This window comes from Cantharellus anzutake (assembly GCF_015039405.1).
Source record: "Cantharellus anzutake strain C23 chromosome Unknown EI90scaffold_1, whole genome shotgun sequence".
Classification (NCBI taxonomy): domain Eukaryota; kingdom Fungi; phylum Basidiomycota; class Agaricomycetes; order Cantharellales; family Hydnaceae; genus Cantharellus; species Cantharellus anzutake.
The window spans coordinates 3089915-3115006 of record NW_024066951.1 but is presented as its reverse complement, the minus strand read 5'-3'; the positions used below and the strand labels follow the sequence as shown (position 1 = coordinate 3115006).

Sequence of the window (25092 nt, the reverse complement as noted above, 5' to 3'; positions counted from 1 at the left end):
AGAACGGGTAAGGAGGATAGGGTATCGGGATAGAGGGCAGAAGGGAGAAAGAGGGGAGGAACGATAGAGAGGGGAAGTCTTTGACCATGCAACGGATATGGTCGTTGGAGACTCCGTATCCGTAACAGTGATGGTTGATCTCGCATTGCGTTATTTTCAAGGGGGTTTTGCCATTAGTTGGGCCACTGGTCTCAGTGGCGGGAGCGGCAACGAGCATGGGGCTTTTGTTCGAGTGTATAACCTCAATAGTCGGCCCGCCCAATAATAACTTGACTTCTAACTTATGCTCAGGATCACTTCGCGTGGAATAAGAATTTTGAAGAATATAAGAGCCCTTCCTGCCCCGGGATAACCAATAAAACAGGTCAGGGGGGCCAGGGGGGGAAAGTCTTCAGGTCACTGTCTTCCTTAAGCTGAGTGGCATGGCGGAAATCCTGAAATCGTGTGTCAATGAACCTCTCGAGTTCATATCCGCGTTGGCTTGGAGGGAGCCTCAGGTTTGGACTCTCGGCTCTGGCATGCACGCGCTCGTATTTCTTTTGCCAATACTCAGCTAGCTTCTTGCCCTTGAGCTCCCAGGGCTTGGGTGGCATCGGGTGCCTAGACTTAGTGGCGTAGGACGCATAATTTGCCTCATTGTCTGGTTCCTCATAACCTTAACGGGTTCTCGGATTATTGGCTCTTCGCCATCTAATTCTTGCAACACAAGGGCGCCGCTGCGAAGTCTCTTGTCTACCATATGCGGTCCTAACCATCGCGGCTGGCTTGGAGGGAACTCCAGATCTGAATTCCTGACACGATTGTCATAACTGTTGGAGCTAAGCTCTTGGGATCGGCAAAAGGAATCCTCATGGCTCCCGCTGGAGTGTTCACAGCCTTCTGGCGGGTGTATGACTTCAGTGACTTCGGCGTGGACAACAGGCTTCTCTTGAGCAGTCAAGAAGTTAACCAGAAAACAGGTTTCAAGTCCAGTGAAGGACTTCGGTGCGATGCAAGCTATCATTTCTGCCTCCGTTGATTCAGGCTTGACAACGGTGCATCCAGTCTCTGAGTTCTGAGCGGTTACAGGCAATAACTCTGCGACAACGGGCTCATGATGCATGCACGCAAAATCTTGTGCTGCAGCCATTCCCTTAGCGGTATCGACATGCTCGACAATTCCCGCGGAATTCGGACCAGACAAAGCCAAGGGACCTGCAGCAGCTCTTGAATCCTCAGCATGGGCTGCTTCCCGTCCTTCTAGAACATAGTCAAGGCCGTCAGGCCTTGGCTCTTTAAGCTTTTGCTCCGGTAGTGCAGTCAAGGATGTCACTTGGGTTGCCGGCTCAGGGAAATTTGAAGCGTATACGAGACCAGAATCGCGCATGGGGAATGGAAAACATTCCATCTCAGTCGACGTTTCCTTAGCTGAGTTCAAGCCCGGTCCCTTGACTAGGCTGACCTGTTCAGTATAATCCGTGAATCACAGACTATGGGGTGCCTTGGAAGGTACCCAAGCATTCTTAAGCGCTTTAAGGACTTCTAGATCTTCCATGTTACGGTCCACTAGTACATGATCGAGGCCGTCAGGCCTTAGCTCTTTAAGTTCTGTCTGTGGCGCGGTGAATGTCGAAGGAATGCAGCTCGGGAATTGTGGTGGCTCTGATGTCTGGGGATCTGACCCAGATCTCACAGTACTAATGTCGTATGTGGTGGCGGCAGCTCTCATGTAAGGACGAGCTTGAATAGGATAAACATTTTGCAGGGCATTCATGATCGGAAGTTTGATGCGGACGGATGCTCCGCTATCTCGGTTTCCCTCATTCCAGACTTGAATTACCATTCCTACGTCGTGCATATACTTGATTCTAGTAGAGTGGCCGAAGAGCCACGGTTGACCTAGTATCATATCCTTTCCATGAAGGGTATCTCACGTAAGAAAGAAGTTGTGGGTAACTTCAATTCCCCCGATGGTACCGGGTACGTCTCTACATAGACCTTCTAAGGCGACTTGGTGTCCAGATACACCGCGAAGAGTCCACATGGCACCAGTAGGGTCTACTGGGAGTTCTAGAGCATAAGCTTGCTCACTTGTCATGATGTTGGGCTCGCTGCCGGTGTCAACTAGCATAGTGCAAGGACGGTTGCTAATCTGTCCTTGAATCTTCGTGGTTACCATAGCCAAGAATGAGGGTTTCTTAGACATAGTACTGGCGCCAAGATAAGGGCGCCTGAATTCTCGTATGTGCTCAGATTCCAAGAGCTGCTGATAGTAATTCTCAGCTTGGTCATCCGTGCTGATGGACCAAGTGCTACTACTGTCATCGCCTTGGGACTCAAGGCCAAAGCTCTCGAATACCACCTGGCTAGAGCTAGGATCTTGCGTGGGTGGCGAAGGATCGTCTACTTGAGTCTCGATAATCCTTGGTGGCTGCCGGCTTTTGGTTTTTCGGATATACTCCTCCCAATCAGAATCATAATCCTCGTCAAGTGCACAGGGAGTGTTATTGCTGGAATGAGAGTCCAAATCGCGCCTCTCAAGCAGGGTCTTGTTGAATTTCTCGGCATCGGGGCACAGAACTGGTGCAGGGGTGCTATGCACCACTTGACGGGAATCCTCGTCGTCAAAATGGTCATAGACATCCATGACTTGGAGGGCCAAGTTGAAGAGGTCCTCGTCCTTGAGACATGCTTTAAGGTCAAAGGTTTGAAAGGGTTTCTCAAAGTTATCCTTGTTTTTGTTGAGGCGCAGATCCAAATCGGGGTCTTTGTGATCATCCTCAGGTTCATCCTCAGCATTGAAATACGAATCTAAGTCAAAGACATCGTAAACTGTCTCGCTGGGGGCTGGCTCGTCCTCTACTGGCATTGGTACACTATCTACACCAGCTTCTAAGTTATGGACTTCGTAGATGGGCTGGCTATCGTCTGAGTCATAGTTGACAGGTGTGGTGTACTGCAGACTCGCAGTACTGGACTTCTTATTCAATGGGATCCTCTGAACCTTTGTTGCCGTCTGCATGCGTTTGTTGAGCTCGAAAGAAGATCCTAAGATGGTGCCCAGCGGCAGCGTCACATTCTGTGCCATGAGTTGCTTGAATGCAGACTCGATGTTTAACTTATCCTGCAGCTCGGACACGAACTTATAAGTGGGCACGGTTCTTCTGGCAGGTGGCACCTTTGCATTAGGGGCAAGGCCTTCTTCAAAGGTGACCTTAGCTCGTGGGCCACTCGTTCCCGAGGGGCTGGCTGTATTGACGGGTGGCTGGCGTGGATACGCCCTCTGCTTCCCCTTGTCTTGGGGTACAGGTTCAGCGCTGACCATTGGAACGTCTTGGGGCTGGGGCCGTTTGAGGATAACGGGTCGTTGAGGAAGCTCAACATACGCGTGGTTGGGTGGTGTCCCCAATTCCTCGGATGGAATGGTCCACCTAACGGGAAGTGGTGGCCCTGGACTAGGGGCCCGGTCATACGGCTTGGCTCTAGTTGGCTTAGTCTTATCTGCGTCAGTTCTCTCGGCTGGGTACGCTTCCACAGGTAAGACTTCAAACTTGCCATCGCCTAAGACAGCGAATTCTTGATGGGCTTGCTCGTAGTCGTGCATCCATTCTAGAGTGGCAGCACTAGTATGCATGTTAGCTCTTTCACGGATTAAGCAGGCTGCCCCCCCCCTCCATTGGGGTTGCATGGTAAATAAGAACCATCAGTGTCATATCCATCCCCGGCCATCGACTTCCAGTCCCTCCAATCCCTCCGGTCTAACTCTGCTCCTTCCTCACTAACCTCAGAGCTCCCATATTCCGCAATCCTCTCAGTACCCCTCGATGGTCACCACCCCCTCATTTCAATTTATTACCTATGCCTCCCTAAGTACGGAGCCCCGAAGACTTCCGGACAGCTCCGACGTCCACTAGCACACTCCTGCCTCTGCTGGGCAATACACTCGCCTGCCCTGCAGAGCCCACCTTCGGGCCTATCCCTCCTTTCCGTTTCTGGGTTATCGCCTGCCTTTCCGCTAACCCCGCGACCCGACTCGTTGGTAATATTCAGTCGGCTAATGTTTAACCCCGTTAGCTCCGCTCCGTTTGGCTCTGCCAATTGCGGACCTGTCTTCGCTGTAACCATATATATCCAACTTGTACATAGGTTACACTCCAGTAATAAAATCAACTAGAGTTACCCCCCTTCAGTTCTGATTGCCAGTCAGTAAGTTAGGGCACAGACGTGTCACTAGGCACAGCGCTCTTGGCATAAGTCGCTGAGGCCAAAGCCCTCCGTCATGGAGACTCTCCCTCGTCTCGAATCTGGTCTCTGACAATCAGCCATAATCAGTCTGTTAGATGTGTCAAGTCTGAGTACTCCGGCAGCGATGAAAGCTTTAGTCTCAGCACAGTGTCAGAGTCCGCGCGTCTATTTGCAGCGTAAGAGTATCCCCAGGAAACTAGTCGATATCAAAGCTGGGGGGCTAGCCCAGCTGGCATAGTAGCCTTATGTACATGAGTTCTGCTAACTCACGAGAGCGCAGTTACATTGGGAAGATGGTAACTAATAGAAACACGACATCAAATAGGAAGATAGAAGATGCGGGAAATGAGGGAATATCGGGTAAGGGGTGACACGATAGCGAATATAGCGCAATGAGTTATATCTGCGTTCTAACTACGTAATTATCTCACGCAATCTCGGCTAACGATTACCTCATTGATATCGCTTAGAGTAAAGGGGGGCCGGATAACTGGGCGTCCCCTGACACACAGTCCTTGGCTTGGTGACCGAGTCCGTTGCACATGAAGCAGCGATCGTGAGGAGGCCGGGTATTGCGAGTCCTGTCTGTGAGGCGGGCCATTGCAATAGTTAGCCTGTTCATACGGTCTTCAAGGTCTTCCATGTTGGATCTGAAGTTCGGATTCTGGGGTACTTCCACTTTGGCCTCGACGGCCTTAGTGTCTTCGCCGGGTTCAACGGTTCTGAACTTGGTTTTCTTTGTTGACTTCTTGCTGGGTGGCTTAGCTAGTTTCCGATGCGACGAGGTTGGAGGTTCTGGCTCAGCCTCAGTTGCCTCATTATCTGAATCGTTGCCGTTGGAATCATCGCTGTCTTCTGGGGAACTCTCGGGGGAATATTCGCTTGCGGAGTCTGAGTTGCCGTCAGAGTCGTCTACATGGTACAGGTCATGCTGCAAGAGCTCCTTGGCTGTAGTGACGACATGATCCATAGGGGGTGCACGAGTTAAGTCGGTCCAACGGTTGTGGGCCTTCAATTCTTGCTTGACTCTTTTGCGGAATGCGGGGGACTTGATCCCTTGATAGAAATAATCGTCCTTGTCACCGGCATTGAGTGCATGCCTTTGCTCAAGTGATTTGGCGATAACCTGGAACTGTCTGTGGTAATTGTCAAAGTCTTTACGGTTCCTGAGCTTGTGCTTCTTTTCAACGAGTTTTCTGGATCTTGGGGCGGTAAACACAGTCTTCTTGTTCACCAGGGTAAAAGTTGAAGAGATCTTGCTTCAACGCATCCCAATCTTTGTTCTGGAGGCTGTCAAGAGTGCGAATAAACTTTGCCTCCTTCTCTGTGCAGTAGGAGACAATATAGTCGCATTTTTGCGGGTTGGTAAGATTTGCAGAGTTGGCTTGAAGTTCAAAATCGTGGAGAAACTTCTTCAGCTTGGTTCCTTTGAACCTGGGGGCTTCCCTGGAGTGGGCGCCAGGCATACGGCTGACTGTAGTAGTGTGGATTGTGGGGATGGGGTTGGCAGCGGGGCCAGCGGTGGGAATGGCATGAGAGGTGTGAGACATCTTGCGTGTACTATAGTATGTAACTTGGGTTGTAATCGAATAAAAGTTGTTCTGACTGCATGTGTGAGCGCTACGTTGCAAGAGGGCTAGCGGCTCTCTATGCCGACTAAGCTCGCGGGGCCAAACTCTCCTAAAACTCCTACTTCTTGACTAGACTTCGCTACGCTCTCGATCCTTAAACTCCGTGGTGGGTTCTCCGGGATTTCCGCAAGGTCCGGGCTCAGCGTCCACTACTCACTCGTTGTGAGCTAGACAGCTGCCCTTATTCCTACTGTTGGAATTCCACACACTCACACCCTCTCTAGCGCATCCTAGCACCTTAGAGAAAATTGGGGGAGGGGAGAACTTCTTTTCCAGAATCCGGTATGTACAGGATATAAGGAACAATTATTTTTAGAATAATTGATGAGAAATATTGGTACCATATGGCACCTGCATACCTTATTAGGCAAAGTAATAAAAAAGGGTAACAGTAACAATAAAAGAATATCAATCAATATCTGAAATGATGGCAAAATATGAAAATAAGAGAAAATAAGCGATATCTCAATGGATTTACGGAATTAAGAGCCTAAATTGGAAATGTAGCCGGAGATAACTCTCACGCAGCCAATGAGCATTTTTACCAATTTATTAGACGCCGTGGGAACGAGTGAGGCTGGAATTCTGAGTTGCCGCCTGAGATTCCCACGCCCGCACATGCCCGTGACCTGCTGTGCCTAACTTCTCCAACACGGAACTCCATCAAATCTCCACCGATTGGGACGTTCTTGATATCGTCAGAATCGTACGAATTAGGACTATTTTTGGATACCAGATTTGTACCGAGTCGTCGCGTGAATGAAAGTTGTTTTCTGATCGTGGAAGTGGGTATCCGAGCCGAGTCTGTGCGTGGGCGATTATCCCGCCTACAACGTCCGTCTACGCAAGGTCTTGGAATGGGTATGGAAGTTGGGGAAAATGGAGAGGTGCAAACACTGCTGAAATCCCTCCCCTGTAAGGACCACCAGTTTTGTAACGGGTCTATTGCCTAGACTTGAGACAGAGAGAAGGGGGAGGGTGGTAGTGTGCGCAGGTGTGGTTCGTGGGGCCGGGTTTTGGTCTGTGGGCGCTACTGAGTCTGCAAAAACCTCAAACAAACACTCACCTGCGTCTCTCTTGGACGTTGTAACGGGTCTATTGCCTAGACTCGAGACAGAGAGAAGGGGGAGGGTGGTAGTGTGCGCGGGTGTGGTTCGTGAGGCCGGGTCTTGGTCCGTGGGCGCTACTGAGTCTGCAAAAACCTCAAACAAACACTCACCTACGTCTCTCTTGGACATCAAGGCTGAGTATTATGATGTGAGGGGTCTTAGACGTGAGCAACTGCTCAGAGGGGGCGTTAGGGTCGTGGATGGCATCTTTGCCACTTGGATGCAACTTTTCCTTGTCCCTTCACGGGTCTATTCAATACTAACTTGTTATGTACAAGCTGTTATCTAGTTTATATATGTTTGAAATGGAATGAATGGCATGGGGAAATGTAAACGGGCCGTTAGGCAACCGTAAATGATGAATATCCAATTGGGAACAAAGTGTGGGAATTTTGCTTGGGGTTGTCGGGAATGATGGGGAAAATAAGGAAAAATATGGAGTGAGTGTATGGAGTGTTGGATAGTGATAGAATGAGTATCGGGAGCATCAGCAGATATGTACTGCATGTTGGTGACCAAATTCCGCAGAATCCGACTTTTTGCGGTACACGGAGTTGTCCCCACAACAATGCATGTGTGCTGCACATGCCTCAGGATCCCCCACGGGGACACCTGGATGACTGTGGCTGTATGCGGGGTGACGTGGCAAACCTCATGTGACCCAAGCTGCATGTACATAAAGGTACCTGGGGTGGGAACCGAAGAAGTAACCTTCTTCTCACAGTTCCCACTTCAGTCTGAGTGGCCAGGGACCATTGTCCCGGATCGGGCCCGCCAGTACACACACCTGCTCCACACCCCATGACGGCCTCAGTGCCAGGCATTACCCCCAGGCCCTCTCGATGTTACAGGAATGGGTTCTGGGGAACCCAACCTGAGCCATTCTGCTCACGGACAGAGGTGGCTGCGTAGCTGTTGAAGGGAGAGCAGGAGGAGATCTGAGACTGGATGTACTAACGGTAACTTGGCGCTCCAAGGAGCGTACTGGCAGCAGGTGTGGTGTCATGCTAACGGTGACTTGGCACTCCGAGGAGCATACCGGCAGCGGGTATAATGGGGGCTCCTTGAGGGAGCCATCTAACAGTTGGCTAGCGGTGACTCGGCACTCATGTGAGCGTACTGGTAGCATGGGTAGTTGGCACTCCTTGAGGGAGTAGCCCAGTGGTTGTCTATCGGTTACTTGGCGCTCAAGGGAGCGTACCGGTAGTGGGATTTGTTGGGGCAGGCAGGTTGATTGACCAGTGCACGGTAGTGAGTGACCGTGGGAATTTGGGCCCGCGGGTACGTGGCCAGGCATCCTGGGGCTGTGTTAGAAACGGGCGGATACAGACGACTCCAGAGTGGAATTGGAGACTTAGTGTGGAGGGACCTTGGCCTCAGCGACTCAAGTGGAGCGCTGTGCCATTGCTGTTTGTCCATTTGGTCCTTAATTTCACAGTAGGCGAGCAGGAAGTCTCTAGGGGGGCATTTCAGGTCGATTTCGGACTGAGCCCAAAACGAGTATGTACAAGCGCCGATATATATAATGGAGGGGGAAAAGCACAAGGAAACAAAGGGGATCCGAATCGGAACGAAGACGTTGTAACAGGGATTTGCTGGTGTACCCTAAATGAGCCAAATCCCGCGATTCTACCACCCTCAGCAAGCACCTCACATCCATCACATGTAGCCTATGTCCCCTCATGCTCTTTACACACATTTCCTATTTTTCCTAATTTTTCTGATTCCATTTCCGATGTCTAGAGGCCGATGTTTCCATTTTCTTATTGTCATGTGATATTCTTTCCTATTTTGTCTATCGGACTCTTCCGTGACCTGCTGTACAGTAGCTAGAGAGTTATCAGCACCACACTCGACTGGACAAATATACCCTACTTCAGACTTGACCCTCAGTGAGATTTCTATCCCCCCCTCCTTCCTGTTGCGAGTCTAGTTGGATAGACCCGTTACAACGTCCGAACGGGAACAAAGGGTAGACAGAAGCGGAGCGGTACCGAAGGTCACAAGGCAGGACCTGTGATACGTCCGAAAGGAGGTAGGGAGGGCGAGGCCCAGAGGGGCAGGAGGATGAGGAAGAAGTGGGGATGATGACTAACTGGCTAGAATGGGAAGAAGCAGCAGTCCAAATAGGGATGAGGGGAAAATGTGAAAGATACATTACAAGCGGCAAAAGTGCCGAAGGCGATCCGCAAAGCTCGGAGGTTGCGGAGCTTATGGAGGTTACAGAGGCAGGGTTGAAAGTCCGAGGAATATTGGCAATGGTGTTTACGTAGTATGAGGTCACCAATGCAATGGACTAGGATCGAGGTGGAGTCAAAGTCCGAGGTAGGGACTATGACGGAGGCTCGGAGCAAAGGTACAAGTGGTGCCTGAGTACAAAGTATGGGACAGCAGTGGAAGGTCGTAACTTGGCGGGAGGTTGGCGGAAGAGTACCAGAGGGAGGAGAGAGGAGAAGGTAAGAGGGAAGGAGTGGCGGAAAGGAGAGTAGTCTGGTCCAAAGGTGAGTATCGGAGTGGACGGGGAAAGCGTAGGGGGGTGATGGAAGGGTGGCGGTGTTGTGAAGGAGGAGTGGAGTAGGAGGAGGAGGAGTAGTAGGGGTGTTCAGTCCGAGGTGAGTATCGGAGCGGACCGAGATAGGGGAGGAGAGGGAAGGAGGTGTAGAGGTGGCATGGGGGGTAGAAGGAGGTGTGTTGCCAGGACCGAAGGTGAGTATCGGAATGGGCAGCGGTAGGGTATGACTCCGGAGGTGAAGAGGGTGGAGGTCCGGAAGTCGGGTCGGGGTCGGGTATGCACAGATATGACCGGCTGCCTGGGTCACTTCTCCCTCCCAAGAAGGGAGGAAGGGTTGTAGGACCCAGTAGGGTACTACAGGAAGGATAGGAATGGGAGCTCAACCACCCAGTGGGGGGGGGGTGGGAGCGGGAAGAGTGAGGTCCGGTGTCTGAGCACTCACCGGGCCATTGAGGTTTTCTCACAGATTGTAAGAATATCGATGTAGACATCGATATGGACCAAGTCAGATGTTACAGAGAAGGCTTACAGTGGTAGCACAATGGTGTGGCAGTTACAATCGCGGTACAAGGTTTTGTGGGTTATGTATTAGATAAGGAAGGAACAATTCCGGCAACTGCCTTACATGTCATATGACTCATAACTATCTAATATAAATATTACAATGGTCAAGGGAAATCCCTTGAAACTCAACAAATCCCCCAGCCAGCACCAAAACCCAGTGGGAAAGCTTGGCATGGGGTTTGACAGCGAAATAAGGTGATGGAATCCCAAAGTCTGCTTGCCTATAGTCACGGACCATAAGATTCTAGATCCGTTTCTATAACACTCAACCCCGGACGCATCCCTGACAGATGCGTCAGAGTTAGTGTGAGTGTGTCAGGAATTCCAACAGTAGGAGTAAGGGCAGTCGTCTAGCCCACAGGGGGTGGGTAGTGGATACTGAGCCCGGACCTTGTGGAATTTCCGGAGAATTTCCTGGAGTGTTAGGATCGAGGCCAGTGGAGAAAGTGTCAGGGCCCGGCCTTGGACTCGGAGGCTCCCTGACCTCAACCCCCATCTGGCCTGTCCTCACACTATGCGGGGCATGAGATGTATAGTAAAAGGAAAGATAATATATACACTTGCCTATGCAGGGCATGAGATGAGAAGAAGGGTAAAGGTCTCATCTCCCCGCATGGTTGCTATATAAAGGAATGGGTCACATGCCCACAACTATACAGCTCTTAGAGTTGTGTAGTGTGACCCGGAGGGAACATCCAGGTGGCAGTGCCCAGTAAGCGTGGGAATGTTCTGGGCGAGTTGCTCGCCCAGAACTGTGGCTGTGACCCGTGGGAACATTCTGGGCGAGCTGCTCGCTCAGAAAGTTCCCACGCTATCCCGTGCGCGCGGATACACAACACAGAAAGGCAACAACAAGGCAACAATGAAGGAATGGAAGGAAGGGATTGGTTGGGGAGTCTGGGGCACCCTAGGGCAGGGTGCTGAACCCTGACAGAAAGAAGTTTTTTTGGAGAGTTTCCCCCACGAGCTTGGTTGGCTCTGAGAGCCGCTAGCTCTCTTGCAATGCTAGATGCTCACCCACACCCGACTTCAAGGTTGGTACATTTGTCAGAGACCAGATTCGAGACGAGGGAATGTCTCCGTAGTGGAGGGCTTCGGCCTCAGCGACTTCTGCCAAGAGCACTGTGCCTAGTGACACGTCCGTGCCCTAACTTACTGACTGGAAATTAGAACCTAAGGGGGGTAACTCTAGTTGATTTTATTACTGGAGTGTAACCTATGTACAAGCGGGATATATATATGGTTACAGCGAAGACGGGTCCGCAATTGGCAGAGCCAAACGGAGCGGAGCTAACGGGGTTAAACATTAGCCGACTGAATATTACCGACAAGTCGGGTCGCAGGGTTAGCGGAAAGGCAGGCGATAACCCAGAAACAGAAAGGAGGGATAATGTCACGGCCATGCATTCCGGCCTGTTCCCCACCCGTCCCGATGCCGCCCAAGCCCGTTCCCGCTATGCAAGCATGAGCGCAAGCCCCGACCTCAGCCCTATCCTCCCTGAGGACTCCCTGCTCACTTCCCTGCTTGCCCCTAGGCTCCCCTACACTTGGCCGACTCCCCTGCTGCTGCACCAACCTTCCCACCCCGAGTCCGCCTCCGGCACTGTGCCCAGCACGACTCCTCTACCCCGCCCACTTGGCCCCTACAGGGCTGCTATCATCCCTGTGCCCGACTCCGGCCCAACTCCGAGTCCAGTGCCACTACAATACCATCACCGCTATCGCGGCCCTACGCTCTTTCCTTTATTTATCTGTTATTGTTTGTTTTGACCCTCGGTCATTGCCAGCCGCTATGTGGCCAACCCCGCTCCTTCTTCTTGTTTGCTTCCGGACCCTTCGGCCTCCGGCCCGGGTCCGCTTCCATTCATTTCTTCTTCCTATATATATCCTGTATGATACTTTATTGTACCTTAGCTCTAATATCGATTTGACCACGACCCCTAAGTCCTGACCCCAACAAGGCAACCCCAGTGAGTCCGAAATGAGGGCCAAGAGACAGCTAGGAGGCACAGCACTCCCTTTAGAGTTGCTGAGGCCGAATGCCCTACCCTTGGGCCTTGTCACGGCATCACGGCCATCACGGCCTATAGCGGCCCGCTAACGGCGACCTTCGGTGCCGACCCCGGACCAGTGTCTAACAGATAAGCCCGAAGGTGGGCTCTGCAGGGCAGGCGATTGTATTGCCCAGCGGAGGTGGGGGTGCGCTAGCGGACGTTGGAGCTGTCCGGAAGTCTTTGGGGCTCCATACTTAGGGAGGCGTAGGTAATAAGTTGAAATGAGGGGGTGGTGACCATCGAGGGGTGCCGAGAGGATTGCGGAATACGGGGGCTCCGAGGTTAGTGAAGGAGGAGCGGAGTTAGACCGGAGGGAACGGAGGGACCGGAAGTCGATGGCCGGGAATGGATATGACAACATTGGTCTTTGTTAAGGCTAAGTATTTTAGATCCACCTGACCCTCGAAGAAACTCTCAGAAAAGAATCTCGGGCCCTTCAAGATCATCGCTGTGCCAGGAACCCACTCCCGCACCATCCGCCTTCCTGAGACTATGAGAGCCGTGCACCTGGTCTTTCATGTGTCCCAACTCGAACCGGCCATCCCCAACACCATCCCCAACCACGTACAACCTCCACCTCCACCCATTGAGATTGACGGTGAACCTGAGTATGAGATTGCTGAAATACTAGATTCAAAGTTGGATTGTAGGCATCGTAACTGTAAGTTACTGTACCTGGTATGTTGGCTTGGGTATGATGGGACGGACGAGGAGACTTCTTGGTTGCTGGCCACAGAGCTTGGCCATGCCTCTGACTTGGTTTCGGACTTCCATGTGCTGTATCCTGACAAGCCGGGCCCTCACTTTTCTTAGAGTGCTCGCGCATCAACTGGCCATGTTGATTAGGGTATGGCACATTGGAGGTATATACAAAAAAAAAAGAGATTTCAGGGTGACGTTGTAACGGGTCTTTCAATCTAGACTCACAACTCAGGTCTAGGGGGGGTAGGTCTCTCTCTATCTCTCAGGTAGGTATGGTCCTGGGAGTACGGTGCTGATACTCTCTGTCTAACCTCTAACTAACTGTCTGTACAGTTGTCACGGAAGAGTCCGATACAAATATAAAAGGAAAGTCACATGCGTGAATGAATGAAAATAGTAAGGAAAATAAAGAAAAGGTCATATCTCCTCAACCACTCCACCAAATCCGACGATCTTAGACTCGTCAGAACCACCTCCACAGTATCTACAACTCCTACTATTACCACGACTCACCAATCCTAGTCCCCGATGCAGTAGGGGGTGAAATGTGTGATAAGGGTTGGTTTGACCTGCACGGACTTGTCCCCACAACAACATGCCCACACCACAGGAAGTATACATGGGCGGGTCACCTGCTCCCCCACCGTCCAACTTCTCCTTCTTCTTCCTCAACCTCTCCTCCTGCATAATCTTGGTGGCCTCGCTGGGCAACTGCCTCACCCCACCTCTCCACATCACCCCCATCCTCGTCCCAATCATCCTCCTCATCCTTTGTATCCTCTTGTCAGGGACAGCTCCGAAAGTGGCGAGGTCCTGGTGTGTGGGACTTGGTGGGACGAATAGTGGCATGCATAGCAGCAATCCCGTTGTGGGGTGAGCATCCCTGACCACTTAGTCTGAAGTGGGAATGTGTGAAGAAGGCTACTTCTTCGGTTCCCACTCCAGCTGTTATTATATACATGTGGGATCGATCACGTGGGGTGCGCCATGTCACCCTCACACACAGCCATGGCTCTCTGGGTGCCTCCACAGGAGATCCTGAGAGAGCCCACTGTGGGTGTGGGGTGAGTGCAGCGGCGGTGGCAGCAATATAGGGATGGTAAGATACAGGAGGGGAAATGGGCATGCATGCTGGTGATACATTGAGCAGTGGGAAAGGTGGTCCATGTAAGAGAGAGAGAGAAAGAAAGAAAGAAAGAAAGGAGGAAAGGAGAAAGGGGGAGGGAGAGGAGGGAGAAGCGGGGAAGCGGAGCGGGGGTCAGGTGGGGCATGTCGGGGCATGCCCTGACACCTCTCCCTCATCCTCAGACATGTGTGCTGGCCTTCTGCTGTGAGGGCATCGCAGTCCCCACTCGAATTGTGACCAGGTCGCATTTGGCCCTGGCATGTGTGCAGTTTGTGCATGCCTGGTACCTGCCCCCGTGTCAGGGTTCAGCACCCTGCCCTAGGGTGCCCCAGGCTCCCCAACCAATCCCTTCCTTCCATTCCTTCATTGTTGCCTTTCTGTGTTGTGTATCTGCGTGCACGGGATAGTGTGGAAACTTTCTGAGCGAGCAGCTCGCCCAGAATGTTCCCACAGGTCACAGCCACAGTTCTGGGCAAGCAACTTGCCCAGAATGTTCCCATGCTTACTGGGCACTGCCACCTGGATGTTCCCTCCGGGTCACACTACACAACTCTAAGAGCTGTATAGTTGTGGGCATGTGACCCATTCCTTTATATAGCAACCATGCGGGGAGATTGTTAGAACCGGGCGGAAACAGACGACTCCGGAGTGGAATCGGAGACTTAGCGTGGAGAGACCTTGGCCTCAGCGACTCAGGCGGAGCGCTGTGCCATTGCTGTTTGTCCATTTGGTCCTTAATTTCACAGTCGGTGAGCAGGAAGTCTCTAGGAGGCATTTCAGGTCAATTTCGGACTAAACCAAAACGAGTATGTACAAGCGCCGATATATATAATGGAAGGGGCAAAAGCACAAGGAGAACAAAGGGTAACCGAATCGGAACGAAGACGTCCGAACAGGAACAAAGGGTAGAAGGAGCGGAGCGGTACCGAAGGTCATAAGGCAGGACCTGTGATACGTCCGAAAGGAGGTAGGGAGGGCGAGGCCCAGAGGGGCAGGAGGATGAGGGGAAGTGGGGATGATGACTAACTGGCTAGAATAGGAAGAAGCAGTAGTCCAAATAGGGATGAGGGGAAAATGCGAGAAATACATTACAAACGGCGAGAGTGCCGGAGGCGGTCCGCAAAGCTCGGGGGTTGCGGAGGTTACGGAGGTTACGGAGGCGGGGTTGAAAGTCCGAGGGATATTGGCAATGGTGTTTATGTAGTATGAGGTCACCAATGCAATGGACTAAGACCGAGGTGGCGTCAAAGTCCGAGATGGGGACTATGACGGAGGCTCGGAGTAAGGTACGAGCGGTGTCCGAGTGCGAAGTACGGAACAGTGGTGGAAGGTCGTAACTTGGCGGAAGGGTGGCAGAGGAGTAACAGAGGGAGAAGAGAGGGGAGAGGTAAGGAAGAGGGAGTGGCGGAAAGGAGAGTAGTCAGGTCCGAAGGTGAGTATCGGAGCAGACGGGGGAAGCGTAGGGGGATGACGGGGGGGTGGAGGTGTTGTGAAGGGGGAGCGGAGTAGTAGGAGGGTGGCGAGTGGGGCGGTGTTCGGTCCGAGATGAGCATCGGAGCGGATGGAGATAGGGTCGGAGAGGTAAGGGGGAGGTGTGTTGCCAAGACCGAAGGTGAGTATTGGAATGGCAGCGGTAGGTTATGACTCCGGAGGTGAAGAGGGTGGAGGTCCGGAAGTCGGGTCGGGGTCGGGGTCGGGGTCGGGTATGCATGGATATGACAGAGATGAGACCTTTACCCTTCTTCTCATCTCATGCCCTGCATAGTGTGAGGACAGGTCAGATGGGGGTTGAGGTCAGGGAGCCTCCGAGTCCGGGGCCGGGCCCTGACACCCTGCTCGCAGACCAGCTTGGACTTGATGCAATGACCACAAGGGGGCTTTTCCCTTGCAGCCTGTGGAGGGTCGACTGAGGCTGTGCGCTAAAAAAACAAAAACAAAAATACTTGTGTTAGCCTCAGGGATCGTGTGGCACCGCCCACCTAGCTGCCTCAGCCACTTTCTTGACTGCCTTGCGCCTCACCCGCTCATTCAGCTTCACCTGCATCATGGCAGGCTCATCGTCCATCGCCTCCTGGATGTCCTCCTCCTCCCAGGACGCGATGTTGTGTAGTTCAAGAGTTTTGGACATAGAGGCAGGGTATTGAGTAAGTGTCACAACCCGGCGTTCCCTGGGGTCAGACAACCTCCTCCCTGACCTTCTCCCATGCCCGAACACTCCCCACACACTCTGCTCGCTGCCCATCGCTGTCTAACCCCTTCCTGCCACCTCTCCACAACCCCTCTCCTAATTGTCGTTGATCAACCTAGCAGCGCAGAGCACCGCGACCTGTTGTCCCATGTTTCGCCGCACCTTGTTATCTCGTGGCGAAGGTCACATTTGACCTTCGCTGTCTTGAACACGTGCTCCTTGTTTGTTTTCCTCCTTCTTTTCTCCGCCTGCAATCTCTGCGAGATCTGGCGACTTATTCCCTATTCAGTTCCCTAGCACTTATATACAGCTTGTAACTAATGCTTGTACTGTAGTTCAAAATCAACTAGAAATTCACCCCTAAGCTTACCTCTGTTCCCCGTAAGACCTCCGACCTTCTGAAGTATCGGGACCGCATCGAGAACGAGGCACAATGCTCCTCCTCGAGTCGTTGAAGCCGAAATCCCAGCTCACTCGCCTAAGTAGCCTCAGCCTCGAGATCGGTGGGGTTTATCCCTCGCTAAAGCTTGGTCGTGTGTAGGACACCTGTACCACTAGCAGGCAATGTTCAGTCACCTACAGCTACCATCGGCGAAGATTCACACGGTTCTGACAGTAAGTCTGTTGGGTAATGACTGGATTTGATCAAAGGATGTTTTGTTTTCACACACGGATTCAAAATTTGGAATTGGCCGAACGATTCCCACATGCACCAATTGGGCCTCCAGGGGCATCGGCCCTAAGAAGGGGATACTGTCACAACCCGACATATCTGTCACTTCCGTCAATGCATCCTAGTGCCACTTGGCCCATCCCGCCCTGTCAGGGCAATAGCCCCAAACCCCGAGCCACATGTAAATTAGATACATATAGTCACATGGGCAAGCGGGAACCTCTGGGTAACTGCTTACACACCACCGTAAAATACACAAACTTGTATCACTTATGGCCTTGTGTGCTGAGCTACCCAAAGACCTCACATGCCCGCTATCATCATCATCCGTCCACCCATCACCCTCATCTGCACTTCCTCCCCCACACGTGTACCTCCCAACCTAGGTTGCCCGCTTCATTGTTGTCCACTCGCCAGCTGGACGGCTTGCTAGATGGCCGGATGGCCTTTTCTCTTGTGGACTATTGTTCCTCCTTTTGTTCCTTGCTTGCCTTTTGTTGACCAAGTTTGCTGATATTAACTATTTGTTTGTTTCTTCATTCATTAATATCGTGCTTGATCTGCCACTCCTTCCGGGCTGGTCCTCTTAGTTACTTGTGTTTATAATGCATGTAGGTTACACCGGATGTACCTCAGTTCATATATCGACTTGGATTCCCCCTCTAGACTCTTCTCCTCATCGTAAGGCTCCTGTCTGAAATTGGGACACCAATGTAAGAACGAAGCACAGCACTCCACCCGAGTCACTGAAGCTAAAGTCCCGCCCCTCCAACCTTACGAGCCTGGACGACTTCGTGCACCTTGCAGGTCACCCGGATATGCATCTGACACGTTCCTGACATCTCCCTTCATCCAGACAAAGTGCTGGGGAAACTCCTGATAGAGGAAGTGCCTTGTGTAACCTTGAATATGCTGGTTAGAATTGGCCTTTGATAGAAAAAATTAGTTGGTGTTGTATGTACCCAAAAATATTGCAAATCACTTACTGCAAAGTAGGCTGTGAGCTTTGTCTGCTGATTGCGCCTCAGAATCTCCTCAACATCATCTTCTTCACCAAACATGACATGTTGCATACCCTCCTCATGCACAGGGAGATGAACGATGTTGGGCTTGTGGACATGGAGCTCATACTCCATAAAGTGCCAGAATGCCTCACATGCACCAATCCACCGAGTGTCCAGGTAGACCTTGATTTCGTCTTCCCAACCAAGCATGACAGTTACACGGTCTGGCCCCTTTGCAAGGTACTTGTGGATGTACTTGGTTGCTTATATTGTGAGAAATTCAGCATTCACATATCAGCGATAGTTGGGTGGGGGATACTCACCTGCATACATGTTTGCACAGAACTCTACGTTGACATGGCATCCCAAATGGAGCAAGAGATGGGGGTTGTAGGGGACGACATGCCTGTTGGTCAGCTGTTTGCCAGCCTTCTCGACTATCTTCCCATCATCCCGACGGCGATAGCATGGATAACCACCTTCATCCAAGGTTGTGAAATCTTGAAAGGGTTTGGGAAAACCTTTCTTGCAATGTCCACCATCATCAAGGCACCGGTTGCGATCGCAGACATGGACCATGCACTGGACGACCAATGCATATAAGGCAGGCTCTGTCTGTGGATCAGGGATTTCAGCCCTAATAATGGCATCGATGTCATTACCATCCCTTGGCTGATGCTCGTTTTGGACCCAAATGAGGATATGAGCATGGGGAAGGCCACGCTTCTGGAACTCAATGACATGGATACGTACAATTGTCTTGCCAAAGAGAGGATCTTTGTCAAGATTTTTGAGGAATGCATGTAGCTTCTGATAGAAGACTCGACAAACGATGTCAGGTCTGTCAGAAGCTTTCTGGCCAGGTTCAAGAGTGGCTTGAACCTCTGGCCACTGGGGATTGGCTGTGACTGTGACAAAGTATGATGCAAAGCCAAAGAAGCAGGTGATGGCCATGGAATCTTGGAAGAGCTGGAGCATGTTGCAAACGCTGCCAGGATGGGAGGAAGGGAGGATGATTTGATGACCGACCTGAGCAGGGTCATTATTGTTGCGAACAGCATCAATGTGTCACGGCCGTGCATTCCGGCCCATTAGCCGCCTGTCCCGATGCTGCCCAAGCCTGTTACCGCTATGCAAGCCCCGACCTCGGCCCTATCCTTCATGAGGACTCCCTGCTCACTCCCCTGCTTGCCCCTAGGCTCCCCTGCACCTGGCCGACTCCCCCACAGCCCCACCAACCTTCCCGCCCCGAGTCCGCCTCTGGCACCATGCCCAGCGCAACTCCCCTACCCCGCCCACTTGGCCCCTACAGGGCCGCTATCATCCCTGCACCCGACTCCGGCCCAACTCCGAGTCCAGCGCCGCTACGATACCATCACCGCTATCGCAGCCCTACGCTCTTTCCTTTATTTATCTGTTATTGTTTGTTTTGACCCTCGGTCATTGCCGGCCACTATGCGGCCAACCCCGCTCCTTATCCTTGTTTGCTTCCGGACCCTTCAGCCTTCGGCCCGGGTCCGCTTCCATTCATTTCTTCCTCCTATATATATCCTGTATGATACTTTATTGTACCTTAGCTCTAATATCGATATGACCACGACCCCTAAGTCCTGACCCCAACAAGGCAACCCCAGTGAGTCCGAAATGAGGGCCAAGAGACAGCTAGGGGGCACAGCACTCCCTTTAGAGTTGCTGAGGCCAAATGCCCTACCCCCAGGCCTTGTTCACGGCATCACGGCCATCGCGGCCTATAGCGGCCCGCATAGGCGACCTTCGGTGCCGACCCTGGACCAGTGTCTAACACAATGAGACCTTGGTAGCATTCTGCATGAATGGTCCTCTGATTTTCCCTGATCCAGTTGAGTCGCATCTGCTCATTTGCAGCCCAGTGATCGACCAAATACTGTAGGAATAAGCGGCCTACAATAACATGTGAGTGAAGTGATCATATATATAGTTTAGAATTACATACCACCATGCAAAAGAAGGTTTGAGTCTGAGACCCACTGACCATTCTGATTTTGGATCTCACACTTGAACAGGTGATAGGCATGGAATCGGGTGTGAGAGACTTTAGTGAGCTTCCTCCGCACCACAGTGATGCCTGGTTCCTCATCCTCATCCTCATCCTCATCATCATCATCATTGTTGCACTCATCATCTTGACCTTCACCCTCATCAGCAGCTTGGGCATTGTGGAAAGGGATTCCAACATGCCAACCACACTCTCCATATGGAAAAGAAGGACATAGTGGAGGGGAGTATAGGCAGGATGAGTCTCAGAAATGCGCTGAAGTGGGCCACCAACTCGATGTAAAATGATGTCACAGGTGTTGTCAGCATCTGTACCATCTCCAGGAATGATGGCTGCAATCTCATCCATGACAGGAGCATTATAGCACCGTTGATCTTGCCGGATGTCAACATGGATGCGTAGAGGGAGGTCATGCTGATCAAGAGGGGTATCGCGCATTCGTTCATGCCCAGTTCTGTTTTACAATATATAAGTGCACTGTTTTCTTTGGATAAGAGCTTACTGCATGACTCACCTATATACTTGCACCCAAGGGTTATGCTCCACCATGAGATCATGCAGGTCAAGCATAAGCTGTGTGTTAGAACTGGGCGGATGCAGACGACTCTGGGGTGGAATCGGAGACTTAGCGTGGAGGGACCTTGGCCTCAGTGACTCAAGCGGAGCACTGTGCCATTGCTGTTTGTCCATTTGGTCCTTAATTTCACAGTAGGTGAGCAGGAAGTCTCTAGGGGGCATTTCAGGTCGATTTCAGACTGAACCAAAACGAGTATGTACAAGCGCTGATATATATAATGGAGGGGGCAAAGCACAAGGAAACAAAGGGAAACCGAATTGGAACGAAGACGTCCGAACGGGAACAAAGGGTAGAAGAAGCGGAGCGGTACCGAAGGTCATAAGGCAGGACCTGTGATACGTCCGAAAGGAGGTAGGGAGGGCGAGGCTCAGAGGGGCAGGAGGATGAGGAGAAGTGGGGATGATGACTAACTGGCTAGAATGGGAAGAAGCAGTAGTCCAAATAGGGATGAGGGGTAAACATGAGAGATACATTACAAGCGGTGAAAGTGCTGAAGGCGATCCGCGAAGCTCGGGGGTTGTGGAGCTTACAGAGGTTACGGAGGTGGGGTTGAAAGTCCGAGGGATATTGGCAATGGTGTTTACGTAGTATGAGGTCACCAATGCAATGGACTAAGACCGAGGTGGAGTCAAAGGGACTATGATGGAGGCTCAGAGCAAAGGTATGAGTGGTGTCCGAGTACGAAGTACGGGACAGCGGTGGAAGGTCGTAACTTGGCAGGAGGGTGGCAGAGGAGTACCAGAGGGAAGAGAGAGGGGAAAGGTAAGGGAGAAGGAGTGGCGGAAAGGAGAGTTGTCAGGTCCGAAGGTGAGTATCGGAGTGGACGGGGGAAGCATAGGAGGGTGATGGGAGGGTGGAGGTGTTGTGAAGGAGGAGCGGAGTAGGAGGAGGAGGAGTAGTAGGAGGGTGGCGAGAGGGGCGGTGTTTGGTCCGAGGTGAGTATCGGAGCGGACGGAGATAGGGGAGGAGAGGGAAGGAGGAGCAGAGGTGGCATGGGGGGGTAGAAGGAGGTGTGTTGCCAGGACCGGAGGTGAGTATCGGAATGGCAGCGGTAGGGTATGACTCCGGAGGTGGAGAGGGTGGAGGTCCGGAAGTCGGGTCGGGGTCGGGTATGCACGGATATGACATGGAGGCTTGCTACCTGTCAGGGCACGCCCCGTCCGACCCCCACTCCGCACCACTTCTCCCTCTTCCTTTCTCCTTTCCTCCTTTCTTCCTTTCTTTCTCTCTCTCTCACATGGACCACCTTTCCCACTGCTCAATGTATCACCAGCATGCATGCCTATTTCCCCTCCTGTATCTTACCATCCCCACATCGCCGCCACCGCCGCTGCACTCGCCCTGCACCCACAGTGAGCCCTCTCGGGATCTCCCACGGAGACACCCAGAGAGCCGTGGCCGTGTGCAGAGGTGACGTGGCGCCCCCCATGTGACTGATCCCGCATGTATATAATAACGGCTGGAGTGGGAACCGAAGAAGTAGCCTTCTTCTCATATTCCCACTTCAGACTAAGTGGTCGGGGACACTCACCCCGCGACGGGATCGCCGCTATGCACAGCTGCTATTCGTCCCACCGAGTCCCATGCGCAGGGACCTCACCGCTTTCGGAGCTGTCCCTGACAGCAGAAGAAGGCTTCAACCTCATCTCCCCTGCCTCCCCTGCTATGGTGACCGAAGAGCAGTATGATGAACTGCTGTCCCGATTCCAAGAGCTCCAGGCCATCGTAGAAAGCCAAGCTCAAAACCAGCCCCCAGCTGCGCCTGCACTGGCGCCGCCCCCCACACCGACACCCGCACCTGCCCCCAGATCCAAACCGCCTAAAGTCGCCCCCCCCCCACCGCCTTCTCTGGAGCAGCCGAAGACCTTGACCGCTTCAAGGCCGAATGCGGCATATATTTCCATGTCCGAGCGGCGGAATTCCCCAACGCCCTCTCCCAGATCCTCTTCGTCCTGTCCTATATGAAGGGAGGGACTGCAGGGGTGTGGGCGACACAGCGCACCATCGCGCTGCTGACAACGGGCTCCCCCCGGCTCACCATGGATGAGTTCAACATGGAACTCGACGCCATGTTCCAGGACCCGAACCGCAAGGCCACAGCCAGACAGAAGCTGGCCACTCTGTGGCAGGGCAGTGACTCTGTGGATAAGATCATCCAGGAGTTCGAGATCCTCGGACCTGCCTCACGGCTAGGGGACATGGGGCTAGTAGATCGCTTCGAACAGGCGATCAACTCCCACCTCCGCGAGAGCATTTACCACCTCCACCCCATGCCAACAACCTGGGCTGAGTGGAAACGTGAGGCCACCCTCCTCGACAACCAGTGGCGGCGTTTCCAGGCAACGCAACCCTGCTTAGCCCCCGCCAGGCCCCCACTCCTACCCCCAAGACCCCCACTCCCCACCACTCTCCTGCAGCCATGCCCCCCACCTGCCGCCGCCGCACCCCAGCCCCCCACGCCCTGCCCTGCGGCAGGAACAGGGCCACAACCCATGGACCTCGACTGCTTGAGGATTGACCAGAGGCGAAACAGGCTGTGTTACAACTGCGACGCACCAGGGCACATCGCACGGGATTGCCTGCAACCGAAAACCAGCCGAGCTCAGCAGATGCACCCTGAAGACCTCAGAGCACTCATGGAGGGGCTGAGGAGACAGCTGGTGGACGAACCAGAGACAGAGGGAGAAAGACAGGAGGGGGAGGCCCAAGAGGATTTTCAGGACAGCGACCAGTGAGGGACGTGCCCCGGCCACCTGTAGGTGATAGTACTAGCTCGTGTAGATACCGTGAGGTGCCTAGCCCAGCGCCGACATCTAAATTCCACTGAGTCATCGCCAAGAAGAAGAGGAAAAATGCGTCCCCAACCAGCAAGGGGAGAGAAACCCCAGAAACGGCGTCGGAGGTAGCGGTCCTGCCACCCACCATCTATGTGTTGTCCAAGCACCCCCCCAGATCCCTCAACCTTGCCATGAAGTTGACTGCCTTAACGTCCCTCGCCAGCATCTCCGTGTTGGCACTCCTAGATTCCGGAGCCACAGGGAACTTCGTGAGCCCTGAGTTCATCCGGAAACACGGGCTTGAGACGACCCCACTCCCTCAGCCCATCCCTGTCCACAACGTTGACGGAACCCCGAATGAGAACGGAGCCATAACTGAGGAGCTAGAGGCCCTCTTGATGTTTGGGCGACACACGGAGTGGGCCTGCTTCGCCATTGCGAACCTTGGGAGGCAGTCCCTCATTATAGGACACTTGTGGCTGCTACACCACAACCCGGAAGTAGACTGGACACAACAGAAAGTCACCATGTCCCGCTGCCCAACATCCTGCCAGTCGATACGAGCGCGAGTCGACTCAAGCCCTGCGATAGAGCCTGGGGATGGAATCTACGCCACTATCATCCCCCCGGGGTGGGGACACAAGCTAAGAGCGACCACGACCCCATCGCAGTGGATGGCCCAGGAGGCCTGCGAGCCAGAGGCAGAACCCGCACAGTTCGAGGCACTGGTGCCAGAGCAGTACCAAGACTTCCGAGATGTATTCTTGAAGGAATTCGACCAGCTACCTCCGCGGAAGCCTTGGGACCACACGATAGACCTGGCACCAGAAGCCAAACTCCCGAGAGGGAGGACCTTCCCCCTGTCAAGGCCAGAACAGAAGGAACTAGATGAGTTCCTCTGCAAAAACCTGCAGAACGGACACATACGGCCATCCAAGTCCCCAATGGGGGCGCTGGTCTTCTTTGTCAAGAAGAAGGACGGGTCGTTATGCCTGGTCCAAGACTACCACAAGCTCAACAAGATCATGGTGAAGAACTCATACCCCCTCCCCCTCATCTCGGATGTCCTTGTGCGCCTCCGAAATGCCAAGTACTTCTCGGCGCTAGACCTCTGCTGGGGGTTCAATAATGTCTGCATCAAAGATGGCGATGAATGGAAAGCGGCGTTCTCAACCAACCGGGGGCTGTTCGAGCCTACCGTCATGTTCTTTGGCCTATGCAACTCCCCAGCAACATTCCAGACCATGATGAACGACATACTCTGAGACTTCATCGACTGGGAGGTTGTCATCTGTTACATGGATGACATCCTGATCTTCACCACTACCCTGGAAGAACACCGGAAGGTTGTCCACGAGGTTTTGGAAACGCTGTGAAGAAGAAAGCTCTTCTTGAAGCCAGAGAAGTGCAAGTTCGAGCGGACCCGAATCGAATACCTTGGCCTCATCATCGCTGAGGGCAGCGTCGTGATGGATCCCGTGAAGATCCATGGAGTCCTCGACTGGCCGACCCCAACTAAGGTCAAAGAGGTGCAGTCCTTCCTGGGGTTCGTCAACTTCTACCGCCGGTTCATCAAGGATTTCTCGGAGATAGCCTGCCCCCTCCATGCACTAACCCGCAAGACAAAGACTTGGGCCTGGGGACCAGACGAGGACCGCATGTTCTGCGCCCTCAAAGATGCTGTCACCTCCGCCCCTGTCCTCACCTTCCTGGGCCACTTCAAGCTCGAGTGTGACGCTTCCAACTTCGCAACCGGCACCATCCTCTCTCAGCTCCAGACAGATGGAGAATTCCACCCGGTAGCCTTTATGTCAAAGAGCTTCACAGATGTGGAATGCAACTATGAAGTGTATGACAAGGAGATGCTCGCGATAGTGCACACCCTCGAGGAATGGTGACATTTCCTGCAAGGAGCA

At 52.8% G+C, this 25092-nt stretch overlaps 1 protein-coding gene across 1 annotated transcript; it reads right to left on the bottom strand.

The window, feature by feature from the left end:
- Positions 1–274: 274 nt before the first annotated feature.
- Positions 275–1534, bottom strand: EI90DRAFT_3165904 (uncharacterized protein; the record flags this gene model as incomplete). Its single annotated transcript, XM_039066297.1, has 3 exons — positions 275–605; positions 656–1441; positions 1493–1534. The coding sequence occupies 3 exons, from the start codon at positions 1532–1534 to the stop codon at positions 366–368; spliced, it is 1068 nt and encodes a 355-aa protein (XP_038924193.1). The 3' UTR covers positions 275–365.
- Positions 1535–25092: the final 23558 nt, after the last annotated feature.